Source organism: Oncorhynchus kisutch, linkage group LG23, assembly GCF_002021735.2.
Source record: "Oncorhynchus kisutch isolate 150728-3 linkage group LG23, Okis_V2, whole genome shotgun sequence".
NCBI classification, from domain to species: domain Eukaryota; kingdom Metazoa; phylum Chordata; class Actinopteri; order Salmoniformes; family Salmonidae; genus Oncorhynchus; species Oncorhynchus kisutch.
This window is the reverse complement of record NC_034196.2, coordinates 24,350,131-24,366,310: the sequence shown is the minus strand read 5'-3', so window position 1 is coordinate 24,366,310 and position 16,180 is coordinate 24,350,131. Positions and strand designations below refer to the sequence as shown.

The 16,180-nt window shown below is 42.4% G+C and overlaps 2 protein-coding genes across 2 annotated transcripts; both read left to right on the top strand.

The window, feature by feature from the left end:
* The first annotated feature begins 2,130 nt into the window (after window positions 1-2,130).
* Window positions 2,131-9,602, top strand: LOC116356642 (collagen alpha-2(IX) chain-like). Its single transcript, XM_031803296.1, has 14 exons — window positions 2,131-2,170; window positions 4,199-4,252; window positions 4,366-4,419; window positions 4,533-4,586; window positions 4,744-4,797; window positions 4,954-5,007; window positions 5,141-5,185; window positions 5,296-5,340; window positions 5,516-5,623; window positions 6,919-6,972; window positions 8,763-8,816; window positions 8,902-8,955; window positions 9,055-9,162; window positions 9,349-9,602. The coding sequence occupies exons 5-14, from the start codon at window positions 4,759-4,761 to the stop codon at window positions 9,415-9,417; spliced, it is 630 nt and encodes a 209-aa protein (XP_031659156.1). The 5' UTR covers window positions 2,131-2,170; window positions 4,199-4,252; window positions 4,366-4,419; window positions 4,533-4,586; window positions 4,744-4,758; the 3' UTR covers window positions 9,418-9,602.
* Window positions 9,603-10,471: 869 nt separating this feature from the next.
* Window positions 10,472-16,081, top strand: LOC116356527 (collagen alpha-1(XIX) chain-like). Its single transcript, XM_031802243.1, has 13 exons — window positions 10,472-10,573; window positions 13,534-13,587; window positions 13,688-13,741; window positions 13,837-13,890; window positions 13,999-14,106; window positions 14,295-14,348; window positions 14,554-14,607; window positions 14,868-14,921; window positions 15,077-15,130; window positions 15,415-15,468; window positions 15,578-15,631; window positions 15,855-15,908; window positions 16,001-16,081. Exons 1-13 carry the CDS (start codon window positions 10,484-10,486, stop codon window positions 16,079-16,081), a joined length of 819 nt encoding a protein of 272 aa, XP_031658103.1. The 5' UTR covers window positions 10,472-10,483.
* The last annotated feature ends 99 nt before the right edge of the window (window positions 16,082-16,180 follow it).

Genomic DNA, 16,180 nt, shown 5'->3' with positions numbered 1-16,180 from the left:
GTCAAGAGGTCTGAATACTTTCCGAATGCACTGTATTTGCCAATCCTTTTGCATCATCCCTCTCAACTATAAAATATTTCAATTCCTCATCAATCCACAGGGACTTCACCATTTTTACAGTCATTTTCTTAATGGGTGCTTGCTTATTAGTAGCTGGAATGAGCAATTCTTCAACATCACTACAAAACCCTGATATCGGGGTGGCAGGGTAGCCTAGTGGTCAGAGCATTGGACTAGTAACTGGAAGGTTGCAAGATCAAATCCCCGAGCTGACAAGGTACAAATCTGTTGTTCTGCCCCTGAACAGGCAGTTAACCCACTGTTCCTAGGCCATCATTGAAAAGAAGAATTTGTTCATAACTGACTTGCCTAGTTAAATAAAGGTAATAAAATAATAATCTTATACACTATATTAGGACCTAGCCTTTGGAACCTTGTTTTTTTCTCGATATTGCAACTATATTATGATCACTATATCCGATGGATGTGGATACTGCTTCAGAACAGATTTCTGCAGCCTCGGTAAAGATGTGATCAGTACATGTAGATTATTTCATTCCTGTGCAGTTTATAAATACCCTGGTAGGTTGACTGATAACCTGAACCAGGTTGCAGGCACAGATTACAGTTTGAAGCTTTTTCTTAAATGGACAGCTTGATGAAAGCCAGTCAATATGTAGGTCACCCAGAAAAAAATATACCTCTCTGTTGATATCACATACATTATCAAGCATTTCACAGATACGGACTGTTAGCACTTGGTGGTCTATAGTAACTTCCCACAAGAAGGAATGAAAACTCCCTAGGGAGTTTCATTCCTGTCCTGCAGCTTAATTCAGAAGGACAACTGTATATTTGATGTGTCTGGGTGGTTTAATACATAACCCACAACATAATTATCAACCTGACCATGTTTAAAGAGATATTCAATGTCTGATTTGTTATTGTTAACCATCTACCAACCACTTCCCTTCTTTATGAGGCTTTCTAAAAAGCTCCCTGGTCTTTGTAGTTGAATCTGTGCTTGAAATTCAATACTTGACTGAGGGACCTTGGAGATGTTGTGTGTATGGGGGACAGAGAAAAGGTTAGTCATTCAAAAATCATATCAACCACTATTATTTCACACAGAGTGAGGTCCATATAACTTATGTGATTTCTTAAGCCACATTTTTACTCCTGAAGTAATAAAGACTTACCTAAACAAACTTTTGCAAGGCACTATGTATACATAGAGCAATGTCACAAAATAGATCTCAAATGTATTTTGTCTGGTTTTTCCCCCCTGTCTGTACTGCATACTGATGTAGGATCTTAATTGTATCACCCTGTTGCAGCAGAACCTTCCTGCAATTCAGGACATTTAAAACGTTTAGTGATTTTGAGGTTTAAAAAGGCATCTGAAGTTTGAAATTTCAGACTTGATTTTCCCTTACAAAAAATGTTGCACCCCCCACTATTTTTTTCCATGAATTATAATCCACATAATCATTCACATTTCCTGTTGCTGCGGGATAATTTTTCTGCTGTAGCAAACTGGCTGAAATTAAGATCCTACATCTGTATATTGACATATAATTGAGAAAATATTTGAAAGATTGCTCAAGAAAAGTATTAGTGTAATCAGAAAGGATTCTAGTAAAATCTCTCCTGAGTAGGGTTGAGAAATTCTGTTAACTTTCCCAAAATTGTTAATTCTGTTAACTTTCCCAGTTTTCCAGAATTTCAGAAAATTCCTGGAAGTGCAAATTTTGCAAACATACTCCTGAGAGTTTCTGTATATACAGTACAATAGCTGGACAACTGTAGTCATTCTGGTTCTGAACAGCAGATGGCAATCATCACAACCCTGCTCAATGTGACAGATTCACAAATGATTGTCATTGTATCTGGGGAATTTTCCACTTTAATTAATCACCCATCAACTTCAACCTCATATCATTACATTCTAAAGTTATTATGACAAGATTAATGAATTTGTGTCCTTGTTTAATATGTGTAGTCATGTAGTTACTGTAGTTGTTAATGGTTAGCCCTGTGTGTCTTCTTCACATTAGTGCTTGTGTATACAATATGACCTCTGTTGATGTGTATTGAGTTGACACTTGTTTCTCATGTGTTACAGGGTCTCTCTGGTTCAGTGGGAATAACTGGCGATAAAGGCCTAAAGGTACAGTACAAGCAGTATGCATAGTCTTATCATGGAGACAGAAACACAAAACATGTGGTTCACTTAAAGGTCACTATGAAACTACTGAACAAAAATATAAATGCAACATGCAACAATTTCAACGATTTTACCGAGTTACAGTTCATATAAGGAAATCAGTAAATTGAATGAAATTAGGTTCTATGAAATTAATGAATAAGACCCACATTTATGGATTTCACTTGACTGGGCAGGGACGTAGCCATGGGTGGGCCTTGGAGGGCATAGGCCCATCCACTTGGGAGCCAGGCCAACCTGGGGAGCCAGGCCCAGCCAATCAGAATATTTTTTTCCCCACAAAAGGGCTTTATTGCAGAGAAATACTCCTCAGTTTCATCAAATGTGTGGCTGGTCTCAGACAATCCCGCAGATGAAGAAGCCGGATGTGGAAGTCCTGGGCTGGCGTGGTTACATGTGATCTGTGGTTGTGAGGCAGGTTGGATGTACTGACAAATTCTCTAAAATGACGTTGGAGGCAGCTTATGATAGACAAATGAACATTCAATTTTAGCATCAGCTCTGGTGGACATTCCTGCAGTCAGCATGCCAATTGCACGCTCCCTCAAAACTTGAGACATTGTGTTGTGTGACAAAACTGCACATTTTAGAGTTGCCATTTATTGTCCCCCGCACAAGGTGCACCTGTGTAATGATCATAAGCTTCTTGATAAGCCACACCTATCAGGTGGATGAATTATCTTGGCAAAGGAGAAATGCTCACTAACAGGGATGTAAACTAATTTCTGCTCACAATTTGAGAGAAATAAGCTTTTTGTACACATGGAACATTTCTCAGATTTCTTTATTTCAGCTCATGAAACATGGGACCAACACTTTCTATGTTGCGTTTATATTTTGGTTCAGTATAAGTAACTCTAAGAACTTCTTATAGTTACTCAGTCTCATAGTGACCTTTATGTTTAAATTCATTGGTTGGCGAATTATATCATTCTCCAGGCTCAGCTATTTTTGGCCGGGCAGTGCAAGGTAGCAAATATAAACACCTTATCACATTTATAGGACACCCCTGGATTATATGATGGGTTTTATATGATTTCATGACCACTACAAACGCAGACTAGGGCAAACATTTTAATAGGGCAGAAAAGTACCTGCTGCTGAGCTAGTTAACAATATCAGGTGTCTCTCCATACTTGTAAACGGGAGCATTAAAAGGTTTAGGAGTATGAGGTGGTAGGTCAGGGATATTGCATCATCACTACACACACAGGCACACACACACACACCTGTGCATTCGCACACACACACTCTCATATAAACGTATGATTATGTGGGATGTGGATAATATAATATGAGGTGGTGTGAAAGTGGTTTGTACCCCAGTTAGTCACCTGGCCAGTGTATTGTATTACAACCGCTGCTATATAATATAGACTCAGACCCAGGCAGAGAGAATAGTGAGGGGGGACAGGGAGACAGGAGTAGGAAGCAGAGGAAGAGGGATGACTAAGAGAAATATTTGTGGCATCTCGGCAATATGACCAATAATGATCCATTTGAAAAAGTTATGTGCCATCTACATATCCATTAATACCTGTAAATAGCTGAAGGTTCTTCATTGATTTAATGTCCTTTGCAGGAACATTGGTACAGTTTTACTCCATTGTTGATGTTTACATCATTAAATTGGGTGCAGTTAACCTCTGTACATAACCAGAGACACAATTACTCAATAGCCCCGCATATATAATCATAATTACAAAGTCATTAATCAGAAGATTAAACAACTGTAAGCAAAAAAAGAATAAACTAAATTAAACACTGATGTGACTCACAGGGTTGTGCATACATCTTAATTTGATTGTAAGTAATCAATTCGGGTTTGTTTTATATTAGCATTTAAATGGTTCTCATTGACTGGACCCATGCGATAAGCCCCCTCTCTTCTTTCTTCCTCTCTCTATCATTCTCTCATCCTCTACTCATACTCTCTCCATCACTCTCTCACCTTCTTTGTCCTTCATCCAGGGATTCCAGGGTATTGCTGGAGAGCCAGGTCCAGATGGCCGTTCAGGCCCTCTGGTGAGTCTAGCATGAGTAGACAGCACTATTGCAAGCAATACTGATTTAGTGTTGGGGACTTAGGCCATCATCACACACAAAGTGCAGTGTTACTGACTACTGTCCCACAACAGGGCCCACCTGGACGGACAGGACCAACAGGTATCCCTGGGCCACTGGGAGAGAGGGTAAGTGACACATTTAAGATGGATGTGATTGATGTTATTCTCAAATAGGACAGGTTTGAACCGTGTGTGTGTGTGTGTGTGTGTGTGTGTGTGTTGCTGTCTCTCTGCATCAGGGCTTCACTGGGAAGGAAGGTGTGGAGGGACCCCAGGGGCCAGTAGGCTTGTATGTAAGTGATGCTTCTGTAGGGCCTACAGGGCAAGGGGTTTGTCCGACACACTGACAATGTCTCTGTTTGGTATTTTTGACTGATGACACTGCCATGTCATCCTGTGTGTGCAACTTAGCTTATTTATGTTACCAGTCCTGTGTTTCTCGTCCCCCAGGGTTTCCCGGGTAGCATGGGAATGCGTGGCACAAATGGTCACACCGGACATAGGGTAAGGACACAGTATTTGAGTCATGTAATCAGTGGACATTATTCCAAATGGCCATCCCAGACCTGTGGGACTCAATTTATACCAACAGCATCACATTGTGTATTTCCTTTCAAATGTGTAATGGTTGGTGTGGTGGACTGTGTGTTGGTGTCCCAGGGGGAGACTGGTGTAAGAGGCCTGTCTGGTCTTACTGGGAAGCCTGGACCTCCAGTAAGTAACTGTGCTGTCGTTAACAAGTCCACATACAGTATGTGACAAGTCCTTGTAGACAACTTCATTGAGTCTGGTGTTAGTTTAAATTATGTGTGTATTGAGCCTGTTCTGACTGGGCTGTATTTTATAGGGTGTATCAGGACCTCATGGGGATAGAGGCCCTCCAGGACCTCAGGTGAGATCAACAGGAATCACATACCAGAACTACATTTCCTAAATATCTTGAAAAATCAATCTGTAATGTAATCCATGCCTTTCAATGGTGTCTCTGGGTTTTCTCCTCAGGGTCGGCTAGGGGATCTGGGACACACAGGGCTAGAGGGCCCACAGGTAAATTACAGCAGAACAGGCCTTTTCACTACTCCCTCAGCAGTTCTTATAGATCCATGCTCTATACACTGCCAATATATAGTTAGTCTTGCTTGGCCAGACCAATAGTGTAGACACAATACACAATGGGAACAAGACTAATAGATGAAGCTACTCACCTGTCTGTGTGTTCCAGGGCCCCTCGGGGCTGCAGGGCTCAGATGGAGCCACGGGGAAACCGGGACCAAGGGGAAGCAGGGGGCCTCCGGGGCCACAAGGCTCTAACGGACCAGCAGGAATCCTAGTGGGTACTACTTTGCAGACACTGCTCTCTTCTCCTCTAAACAACCTCTGAGGAATGTAACCTCTGTACACACTAAAAAGTGTGTAATGGTTCTATATCGTGCCAAATAACGGTTCTTTGGCTTGTCACCATAGCGGGTACCGTTTTGGTGCAATATAGAACCCTTTTTTGAATGTTCTATAAAACAAGATGCTCATGAAGTTTTGAATGGAAACCTTTATGGTTCTATAATAACCATTTTCTAAGGTTCTACAAATAACCATTAAAAAAGGTTATTTAAAGCACCAAAAAATGGTTGTAACCATCTCAGTGGTTCTACAAATAACTTTTTGAACGTCCATACAGAGTTTTGTATTATATTATATTGTTAAAATTCCATAGGTGTCTGGAATGGCTGGGGGTCCCTGAGGAGAAAATTGAGAACTACTGATTTAGTCAACAGTTCTCAGTTGACACAAGGCCTTACGTTACTCTTTCACAAGACACTGTTGCTGGCCATGCTCATATTTGACATGTAACGACATAACACAACAGATTAGATCAACTGGAATGACACTCTCACTCACAGTTGCACAAAAAGAGCTGTGAGCAAATCGTGCCCCAAAATATTCTAATGAGCCGCCACGCCTACGTTTTAATTATCACTAAAAGATGAAAGAACCATTTTCTGAATGGCAAATAACCATTGAACGACTCAAAGCATTCTTTGAGTCATTATGGTTCCACATAAAACCATCTCCCTTACCAAAGAACCCTATAATTTTTTTTTCTAAGTGTGTAGAACCTCTATAGAACCTCCTAAACTCCTAGACTATGGGACATTAAGTCTCTGATGCCTGTTGGATGCATTTTATGTCAGGCTTCAGTGGGTGAATTCAATACATTTATTTGTAATTTATGACATGGTTTACGATTCAAAGCCCATTGGATGCTTATTTGGCATGGCTTGGGATGCCAAGCACAGCCCTTTAGCTTGGACATTTATATTCATCATTGTCACAGTTGTAAACATGTATACAGTACCAGTTAAAAGTTTGGACACACCTACTCATTCCTGAATTTTTATTTATTTGTACTATTTTCTACATTGTAGAATAATAGTGAAGACGTCAAAACTATGAAATAATAAATATGGAATCATGTAGTAACCAAATAATATATTTTATATTTGAGTGCAACTACATCTGCGATCCTGTGCATGTGGATAAATAAAAATGTAATAAAAAAATGTAATCTGTGTTCCATTGTGATGCTTTGTTGTCCTTCTTTTTAAACCTTGTATGGTCCATCCTCAGGGAATGACAGGTGCTGGTGGACTAATTGGACCAGCGGGGGAAAGAGGAGAAATGGTAAGTACAGCAATTGTAATAGATGATAATGATATGTCTAGGGTTGCAAAATTCTGGTAACTTTCCCAAAATGTTCCAGGTTTTCAAGAAATCCTGGTTAATCCTGGTTCCTGCTTATTCCCTGATTTAGGAATGTTACCACAATTTTGCACCCCTAAATACAGTTGAGGTCGGAAGTTTACATACACATTAGCCAAATTTAATCAGAGTAAAAATTCCTTGATTTAGGTCAGTTAGGATCACCACTTTATTTTAAGAATGCGAAATGTCAAAATAATAGTAGACAGAATGATTTATTTCAGCTTTTATTTCTTTCATCACATTCCCAGTGGGTCAGAATTTTACATACACTCAATTAGTATTTGGTAGCATTGCCTTTAAATGATTTAACTTGGGTCAAAAGTTTTGGGTAGCCTTCCACAAGCTTCCCACAACAAGTTGGGTGAATTTTGGCCCATTCCTCCTGACAGAGCTGGTGTAACTGAGTCTGGTTTATAGGCCTCCTTGCTCGCGCACACTTTTTCAGTTCTGCCCACAAATGTTCTATAGGATCGAGGTCAGGGCTTTGTGATGGCCACTCCAGTACCTTGACTTTGTTGTCCTTAAACCATTTTGCCACAACTTTGGAAGTATGCTTGGGGTCATTGTTCATTTGGAAGACCCATTTGCGACCAAGCTTTAACTTCCTGACTGATGTCTTGAGATGTTGCTTCAATATATCCACATCATTTTTCCTCGTGATGCCATTTATTTAGTGAAGTACACCAGTCCATCCTGCAGCAAAGCACCCCCACAACATGATGCTGGCACCCTCGTGCTTCACGGTTGGGATGGTGTTCTTCGGCTTGCAAGCCCCCATTTTCCTCCAAACATAACGATGGTCATTATGGCCAAACAGTTCTATTTTTGTTTCATCAGACCAGAGGTTAATTCTCCAAAAAGTATGATCTTTGTCCCCATGTGCAGTTGCAAACCATAGTCTGGCTTTTTTATGGCGGTTTTGGAGCAGTGGCTTCTTCCTTCCTGAGCGGCCTTTCAGGTTATGTCGATATAGGACTCATTTTACTGTGGATATGGGTACTTTTGTCCCTGTTTCCTCCAGCATCTTCACAAGGTCCTTTGCTGTTGTTCTGGGATTGATTTGCACTTTTCGCACCAAAGTACGTTCATCTCTAGGAGACAGAATGCGTCTCCTTCATGAGCGGTATGATGGCTGTGTGGTCCCATGTGTATAGTACTTGTGTACTATTGTTTGTACAGATGAACATGGTACCTTCAGGGGTTTGAAAATTGCTTCCAAGGATGAACCAGACTTGTGGAGGTCTACAATTTTTTTTTCTGAGGTCTTGGCTGATTTCTTTTGATTTTCCCATGATGTCAAGCAAAGAGGCACTGAGTTTGAAGGTAGGCCTTGAAATACATCCACAGGTACACCTCCAATTGACTCAAATTATGTCAATTAGCCTATCAGAAGCTTCTAAAGCCATGACATCATTTTCAGGAATTTTCCAAGCTGTTTAAACGCACAGTCAACTTAGTGTATGTAAACTTCTGGCCCACTGGAGTTGTGATACAGTGACTTATAAGTGAAATGATCTGTCTGTAAACAATTGTTGCAAAAATTACCGACTTGCCAAAATGATAGTTTGTTAACAAGAAATGTGTGGAGTGGTTGAAAAACAAGTTTTAATGACTCCAACCTAAGTGTATGTAAACTTCTGACTTCAACACTATGTATAATCTAGCAATTTGTGATGTGTGTTAAACCACGCTTTTTTGGAACATCACAGGGTATGCTGGGACCTTCTGGTGATCTAGGTCCTCCTGGACTGGATGGCGAACAGGTTTGTAGGACACACTCCGAACAGGAACTCTGTGGTCTCAGCCAGGTGAGTTTTCTGACAGTTCTCTTCCATTTCCTCTTTCCAGGGCACTCCTGGCCAATCGGGGTTGGAGGGGCAAACAGGAACAAATGGGGAAAAGGTTGGTGATAGTGACACTATGATGCCTAAACAAACACCTAGAGATATATTTCACCATCTTTCACTTCTCACTACTTCTTCTACTTCATGTGTATTCCAGGGAGACCTAGGGCCTTGTGGGAAACTTGGTCCTCCAGGGCAGCCTGGAGCTCGAGGTCTACAAGGACTCAAAGGGTTACAAGGCTCTCCTGGACCAATGGGAATAGAGGTGAGCACCGTCACCTGCCTATTGCATTGGACATCTACTGTACATACCTGAACCATCACCTGTAGATTCTCACGTGTACCTAGTACACATCCATTTACCCAGGCATCATACACACAACCAGACCATACACATACAGTATACTCAGCAGTGTACAGTAATTCAAGAGATGTCTCCTTTGGTTCTCAGGGTGATGTTGGACCTCTTGGCGTTGCTGGTGGTCCAGGTTCCAAAGGGGAGAAGGTTAACAAATACTGACTTTTCGGCACTCAGTGATTTACATATTTAAGCCATCAATATAAATGTGCTGTGTGTACAGTATATTGCATATCTATTAATTGATTAACATTTGTGCGTTTGACACAAATTTTGGACAGGGCCATATAAGTGTTGGTTGTGGTTACAAACAAGTTGAAATCTGGTTGAAATAAAGTAATTACAAACAGGTTAAAATCTTGTTGAAATAATTAAATTACAAATGGGTTGAGATCTGGTTGAAATAGTCATTACAAACAGGTTGAAATGTGGTTGAAATAGCATCATTACAAATAGGTTGAATTGTGGTTGAAATAACCTCTTTACAAACAGTAAAAAATTTGGTTGAAATTACATCACGGACCAGAGACTCTGGGTTCGAGCCCAGGCTCTGTCGCAGCTGGCCGCGACCGGGAGGTCCGTGGGGCGACGCACAATTGGCCTAGCGTCGTCGGGGTTAGGGAGGGTTTGGCCGGTAGGGATATCCTTGTCTCATCGCGTGCTAGAGACTCCTGTGGCGGGCCGGGCGCAGTGCATGCTAACCAGGTCGCCAGGTGCACGGTGTTTCCTCCGACACATCGGTGCAGCTGGCTTCCGGGTTGGATGCGCGCTGTGTTAAGAAGCAGTGCGGCTTGGTTGGGTTGTGTTACGCATGGCTTTCGACCTTCGTCTCTCCCGAGCCCGTACAGGAGTTGTAGCGATGAGACAAGATAGTAACTACTAACAATTGGATACCACGAAATTGGGGAGAAAATGGGGTAGAATTCAAAACATTAAAAAATTAAAATAAATTACATCATGGTGATGTCTGACTGACATGGCTGTTATTTGTAGGGTGATGTGGGGCCTCTGGGGCCCACAGGGCGGGAGGGTCCATGGGGGACCTTGGGGCAAAATGGGGATAAGGGACCAAAAGGAGAGAAGGGCCACATCGGACTTATGGTGAGTGCCCAGATGCCAATACATAATGAGCTGCACATTCTAGTTTATGTTTTGAAACCATGAAACGGAATCAACTGAAGTGATTTTCAATATGATTTTTGAGACGTGGCTTTGGGTGATCAATTTGATGACTGGTACATCACCTCTGTTCTGTATCCACCAGAGTCAGTCAGGATTCATGGGAGAAATAGGACCTGCAGGCTTGTCAGGGCTACAGGTGAGTCAGGAAGTGACGTGTGATTTTTTTTTACAAGCATCAGATACTATATATGTCACTCAAAGTAAAAAATACATTTTAAAAAGTTGACATTAACTGGCATTGATCAATGTCCACTTTTGCACAATTTCTTTCCCAATAGGTTAAATCAAATCAAATGTATTTATATAGCCCTTCGTACATCAGCTGATATCTCAAAGTGCTGTACAGAAACCCAGCCTAAAACCCCAAACAGCAAGCAATGCAGGTGTAGAAGCACGGTGGCTAGGAAAAACTCCCTAGAAAGGCCAAAACCTAGGAAGAAATCTAGAGAGGAACCAGGCTATGTGGGGTGGCCAGTCCTCTTTTGGCTGTGCCGGGTGGAGATTATAACAGAACATGGCCAAGATGTTCAAATGTTCATAAATGACCAGCATGGCCCAATAATAATAAGGCAGAACAGTTGAAACTGGAGCAGCAGCATGGCCAGTTGGACTGGGGACAGCAAGGAGTCATCATGTCAGGTAGTCCTGAGGCATGGTCCTTGGGCTCAGGTCCTCCGAGAGAGAGAAAGAAAGAGAGAAAGAGAGAATTAGAGAGAGCACACTTAAATTCACAGGACACCGAATAGGACAGGAGAAGAACTGGGGGGCGCCAAACCAGACAGGAAGATCACATCAGTGACTCAACCCACTCAAGTGACGCACCCCCCCCAGGGACTGTATGAAAGAGCCCCAGTAAGCCAGTGACTCAGCCCCGGTAATAGGGTTAGAGGCAGAGAATCCCAGTGGAAAGAGGGGAACCGGCCAGGCAGAGACAGCAAGGGCGGTTCGTTGCTCCAGATAGGTAGGAACAAGCCCATGTAATGCTTTGTAGGTTAGCAGTAAAACCTTGAAATCAGCCGTTGGCTTGACAGGAAGCCAGTGTAGGGAGGCTAGCACTGGAGTAATGTGATAATTTTTTGGGGTTCTAGTCAGGATTCTAGCAGCCGTATTTAGCACTAACTGAAGTTTATTTAGTGCTTTATCCGGGTAGCCGGAAAGTAGAGCATTGCAGTAGTCTAACCTAGAAGTGACAAAAGCATGGATACATTTTTCTGCATAATTTTTGGACAGAAAGTTTCTGATTTTTGCAATGTTACGTAGATGGAAAAAAGCTTTCCTTGAAATGGTCTTGATATGTTCTTCAAAAGAGAGATCAGGGTCCAGAGTAACGCCGAGGTCCTTCACAGTTTTATTTAAGACGACTATACAACCATTAAGATTAATTGTCAGATTCAACAGAAGATCTCTTTGTTTCTTGGGACCTAGAACAAGCATCTCTGTTTTCTCCGAGTTTAAAAGTAGAATGTTTGCAGCCATCCACTTCCTTATGTCTGAAACACATGCTTCTAGCGAGGGCAATTTTGGGGCTTCACCATGTTTCATTGAAATGTACAGCTGTGTGTCATTCGCATAGCAGTGAAAGTTAACATTATGTTTTCGAATGACATCCCCAAGAGGTCAAATATATAGTGAAAACAATAGTGGTCCTAAAATGGAACCTTGAGGAACACCGAAATTTACAGTTGATTTGTCAGAGGACCAACCATTCACAGAGACAAACTGATATCTTTCCGACTGATAAGATCTAAACCAGGCCAGAACTTGTCCATGTAGACCAATTTGGGTTTCCAATCTCTCCAAAAGATTGTGGTGATCGATGGTATCAAAAGCAGCACTAAGGTCTCGGAGCACGAGGACAGATGCAGAGCCTCGGTCTGATGCCATTAAAAGGTTGTTTACCACCTTCACAAGTGCAGTCTCAGTGCTAAGATGGGGTCTAAAACCAGACTGAAGAATTTGGTATACATTGTTTGTCTTCAGGAAGGCAGTGAGTTGCTGCGCAACAGCTTTTTCAAAAAATTTTGAGAGGAATGGAGGATTCGATATAGGCCGATAGTTTTTTATATTTTCTGGGGCAAGGTTTGGCTTTTTCAAGAGAGGCTTTATTACTGCCACTTTTAGTGAGTTTGGTACACATCCGGTGGATAGAGAGCCGTTTATTATGTTCAACATAGGAGGGCCAAGCACAGGAAGCAGCTCTTTCAGTAGTTTAGTTGGAATAGGGTCCAGTATGCAGCTTGAAGGTTTAGAGGCCATGATTATTTTCATCATTGTGTCAAGAGATATAGTACTAAAACACTTGAGCGTCTCTCTTGATCCTAGGTCCTGGCAGAGTTGTGCAGACTCAGGACAACTGAGCTTTGAAGGAATGCACAGATTTAAAGAGGAGTCCGTAATTTGCTTTCTAATAATCATGATCTTTTCCTCAAAGAAGTTAATGAATTCATCACTGCTAAAGTGAAAGCCATCCTCTCTTGGGGAATGCTGCTTTTTAGTTAGCTTTGCGACAGCATCAAAAAGGAATTTCGGATTGTTCTTATTTTCCTCAATTAAGTTAGAAAAATAGGATGATCGAGCAGCAGTAAGGGCTCTTGCACGGTACTGCACGGTACTGTCTTTCCAAGCTTGTCAGAAGACTTCCAGTTTGGTGTGGCGCCATTTCCGTTCCAATTTTCTGGAAGCTAACTTCAGAGCTCGGGTATTTTCTGTGTACCAGGGAGCTAGTTTCTTATGAGAAATGTTTTTAGTTTTTAGGGGTGCAACTGCATCTAGGGTATTGCACAAGGTTAAATTGAGTTCCCCAGTTAGGTGGTTAACTGATTTTTGTCCTCTGGTGTCCTTGGGTTAGACTTCTCTGCTCTGTTAGGCCCTTTCTCGATTCATTTTTCCTCGACTCCTCACACCCACTTTTCTTGCTACTTTCTCAAAACCCATTGGAGAAGAAGACCTGAAGTGAGGGACCTTGAATCTTCTCCTCCAGTATGGTTGAGAAGGAAGCAAGGAGATAGGATGCAAGGAATCGGGGAAACACTCAGGCTTGCGATGAGTGTTGTCAGGATGTACAGTGATCCGTTGGTCTCTTCTATTTCTTCCCAGGGTATTATGGGCCCTAGGGGGCCTCCAGGGCCTGATGGACCTCAAGGAGAGAAGGTAATATCTTAATTCCCTGGCCTGCACACCAAATGGAGTAGCAATTCAGGATAGGGAAATTATAAACGCTTCCATCTATAATTCCAATTTTTCTCCCCAGGGGGAGTCTGGGCCTAGCAGAGCCATCGGACCTCAAGGCAAAACAGGACCTCCGGTAAGGGTCGCTTCATAACCTAAGTGCTTGGTGAATGGCATTATCCATTTGTCCTTTTGGTCTGATTTCATGTTGTCTTGCTGTTGTATTCTAAGGGGGTGGCTGGACTTCAAGGAGTCAGAGGTGACACAGGGATGCCAGGACCACAGGTCAGTGTCTCACTGTCTCGTAGACCATGGTCTAGTCAAGTCAGCCATGTTCCCAGTGATTCTCCTACGAATAACATTGTCCATGTGCTGGTGTGGTATCTATTGCAGGGTCCAGTAGGGAAGGTTGGGACTGAGGGAGACTTGGGCCATAAAGGTGAGCCAGGACTAGATGGAGAGAAAGGGGAGCCAGGGGGACCAGGCGAGCCAGGAGAACAGGTGAGCCCATTCAGTGTTGCAGTCAGTTTAGCCCCTAAAGCAAGTCCAATGTTCATGGGAAATAGACAGTAGCCCATTTAACCCCAATTTAATGTCTGGTTTTATTATGAATATCATTTTCAAAATATACTGTACCAAATCAAAAATAGTCTACAATGTATGTTTTGATTTTGTAATTGTCTCTCTAGGGGGTTGACGGTCTGCCAGGCATCAAAGGGCCCCCAGCACTTCTTGGTTTGGAGGTAAAGAACAGCAACATCTTAGCCTGGTCCCAGATCTGCTTGTATACTTGCCAACTCCATTGCTCATTATCAAGTCAAACATGTCCCGCACTCAGGCTATGTCCCGCACCTCATACACATATCTACCATTAACTCTGTATTATATTTTACTCTTTGCTTCTGCTTCATTCTTCCTTGTTTGTTGTTGTCTCCTCTCCCACCACAGGGGCCACAGGGTGAGGTGGGAGCCCAGGGGCCAGAAGGTCCCCTAGGGGCATTGGTGAGTTCACAAACACAGGGGTGGGGCAAAGGGATGCCACAGATTATGTAATTAGTTCATTATGCTCTTATAGCAACCGGTGTCCGTCTAAGTTTATTATTTAGCCGATATTGATGACCTCAAGCAGTGTCAAATGGGCATATTGTGATATTGAAAAACTAGCAGCACTACCAGAAGGTCACTGATATTTTCTACCCTATTATCTTTCTCTGACATCTGGTAAGTTTCTTTAAGTCATTCTACTGTGTTGAATGTTTCAGGGTGTCAGGGGAAACCCAGGACCTGAGGGAAAACAGGGACTGAAAGGAGAGAAGGTGAGATCAGGATTCTCTGTTTCTCTATTGTTCTCTTCTCTTCTTGTGCTGTGAAACCCATATCCCATATTCTCCTCACCTCTCTGGGGACTCTCATGCATACAGAGAGGCTAGACTAGGTCCCCCTGTTTGTTGATGCTGTGTTTTGTCTACAGGGAGATGACGGTAGAGATGGATCCCCTGGAAAGACAGGTCACATCGGAAGGAGTGTAAGAGACCCTTCCTTCAATCCATTCAATGTAACAGTGGAAATAAAAGTGGTGTATTCTAGAAAAATAACAAATATTATTCAGGTTCCTGAATGAAAGATGAGGGATGCATCCCAACTGGCGCCCTGTTCCATATATACATGACACGCTATTCCCTTTATAGTGCATTACTTTTGAGTGGACTATAAAGGGAATAGGGTGTCATTTAGGAGACGACCGAGATGTGTCAGTGTGTTTTACCCTGTGTGTATTGCCTCGTTCACCAACATTGTAAACATCCACAGGGGAAAAGAGGCAAGGCTGGAATCAGGGGCACAAGAGGAGAGAGAGGACCAAAGGTCAGATGTTGGGTGATGTGAAGGGTCACACACACATACACAACGATCTCTTAACCATGATACTATAATATTTCATGGTGTGCACCAACATTTCCTGTCATTCCTACAGGGAGAGAGGGGACATGTGGGATTGATTGGTGTTCCAGGATGGGTGGGGTCTATAGTAAGTCCAACAGATTTCTACTCTCATCAATTAGGACTGTCGTCATCTATTTCCCCATTTCATAATTCAATCCCAGGCAGGAGAGTCTCTTACGAACTTCTCCTTTGTCAGAAATATTATTTGATTAGAGAAAAGGATGTTGAAAGCAATGCATTGCTACATGATAATGCTTTAGATCAGCTGATGATTGATACACAACTGATGGATGTCTTTTCTCTCTCAGGGAATCCCAGGCTTGGGAGGAGACAGGGGGGATCAGGGTGAAAAAGGGAGTGAGGTATGAATAGATCAGGCTGAATTATTGATACTAGTGAATTTAGAGAGAAATGCACTGTGAAGACTTCACCCTCTGTGTTCCTCTCCCCACAGGGAGAAAAGGGGAACATAGGGCCGCTCGGTCTGCCAGGGCGTGATGGCCTAAAGGTACTTCTGGTTCTGACTTCTGTGTGAAAAACTTCTGGCATTCATAAAAAGTCTCCAGATCAGCACTCTTAATCTGAGACACTACAAACGAGCCCTGGTGTCAGTTTTAACACCATAGAAAAACGA

Excerpts from the sequence above, each read along its gene's own strand:
- LOC116356527 (XM_031802243.1), top strand. The coding sequence starts at position 10,484 with ATGACTGGTACATCACCTCTGTTCTGTATCCACCAGAGTCAGTCAGGA. Across the intron at positions 14,349-14,553 it reads CAGCACTTCTTGGTTTGGAG|GGGCCACAGGGTGAGGTGGG; the intron begins GTAAAGAACAGC and ends CTCCCACCACAG. Across the intron at positions 14,922-15,076 it reads AGGGACTGAAAGGAGAGAAG|GGAGATGACGGTAGAGATGG; the intron begins GTGAGATCAGGA and ends TTTTGTCTACAG.
- LOC116356642 (XM_031803296.1), top strand. The coding sequence starts at position 4,759 with ATGGGAATGCGTGGCACAAATGGTCACACCGGACATAGG. Across the intron at positions 4,798-4,953 it reads ATGGTCACACCGGACATAGG|GGGGAGACTGGTGTAAGAGG; the intron begins GTAAGGACACAG and ends TTGGTGTCCCAG. Across the intron at positions 9,163-9,348 it reads CTGGACCAATGGGAATAGAG|GGTGATGTTGGACCTCTTGG; the intron begins GTGAGCACCGTC and ends TTTGGTTCTCAG.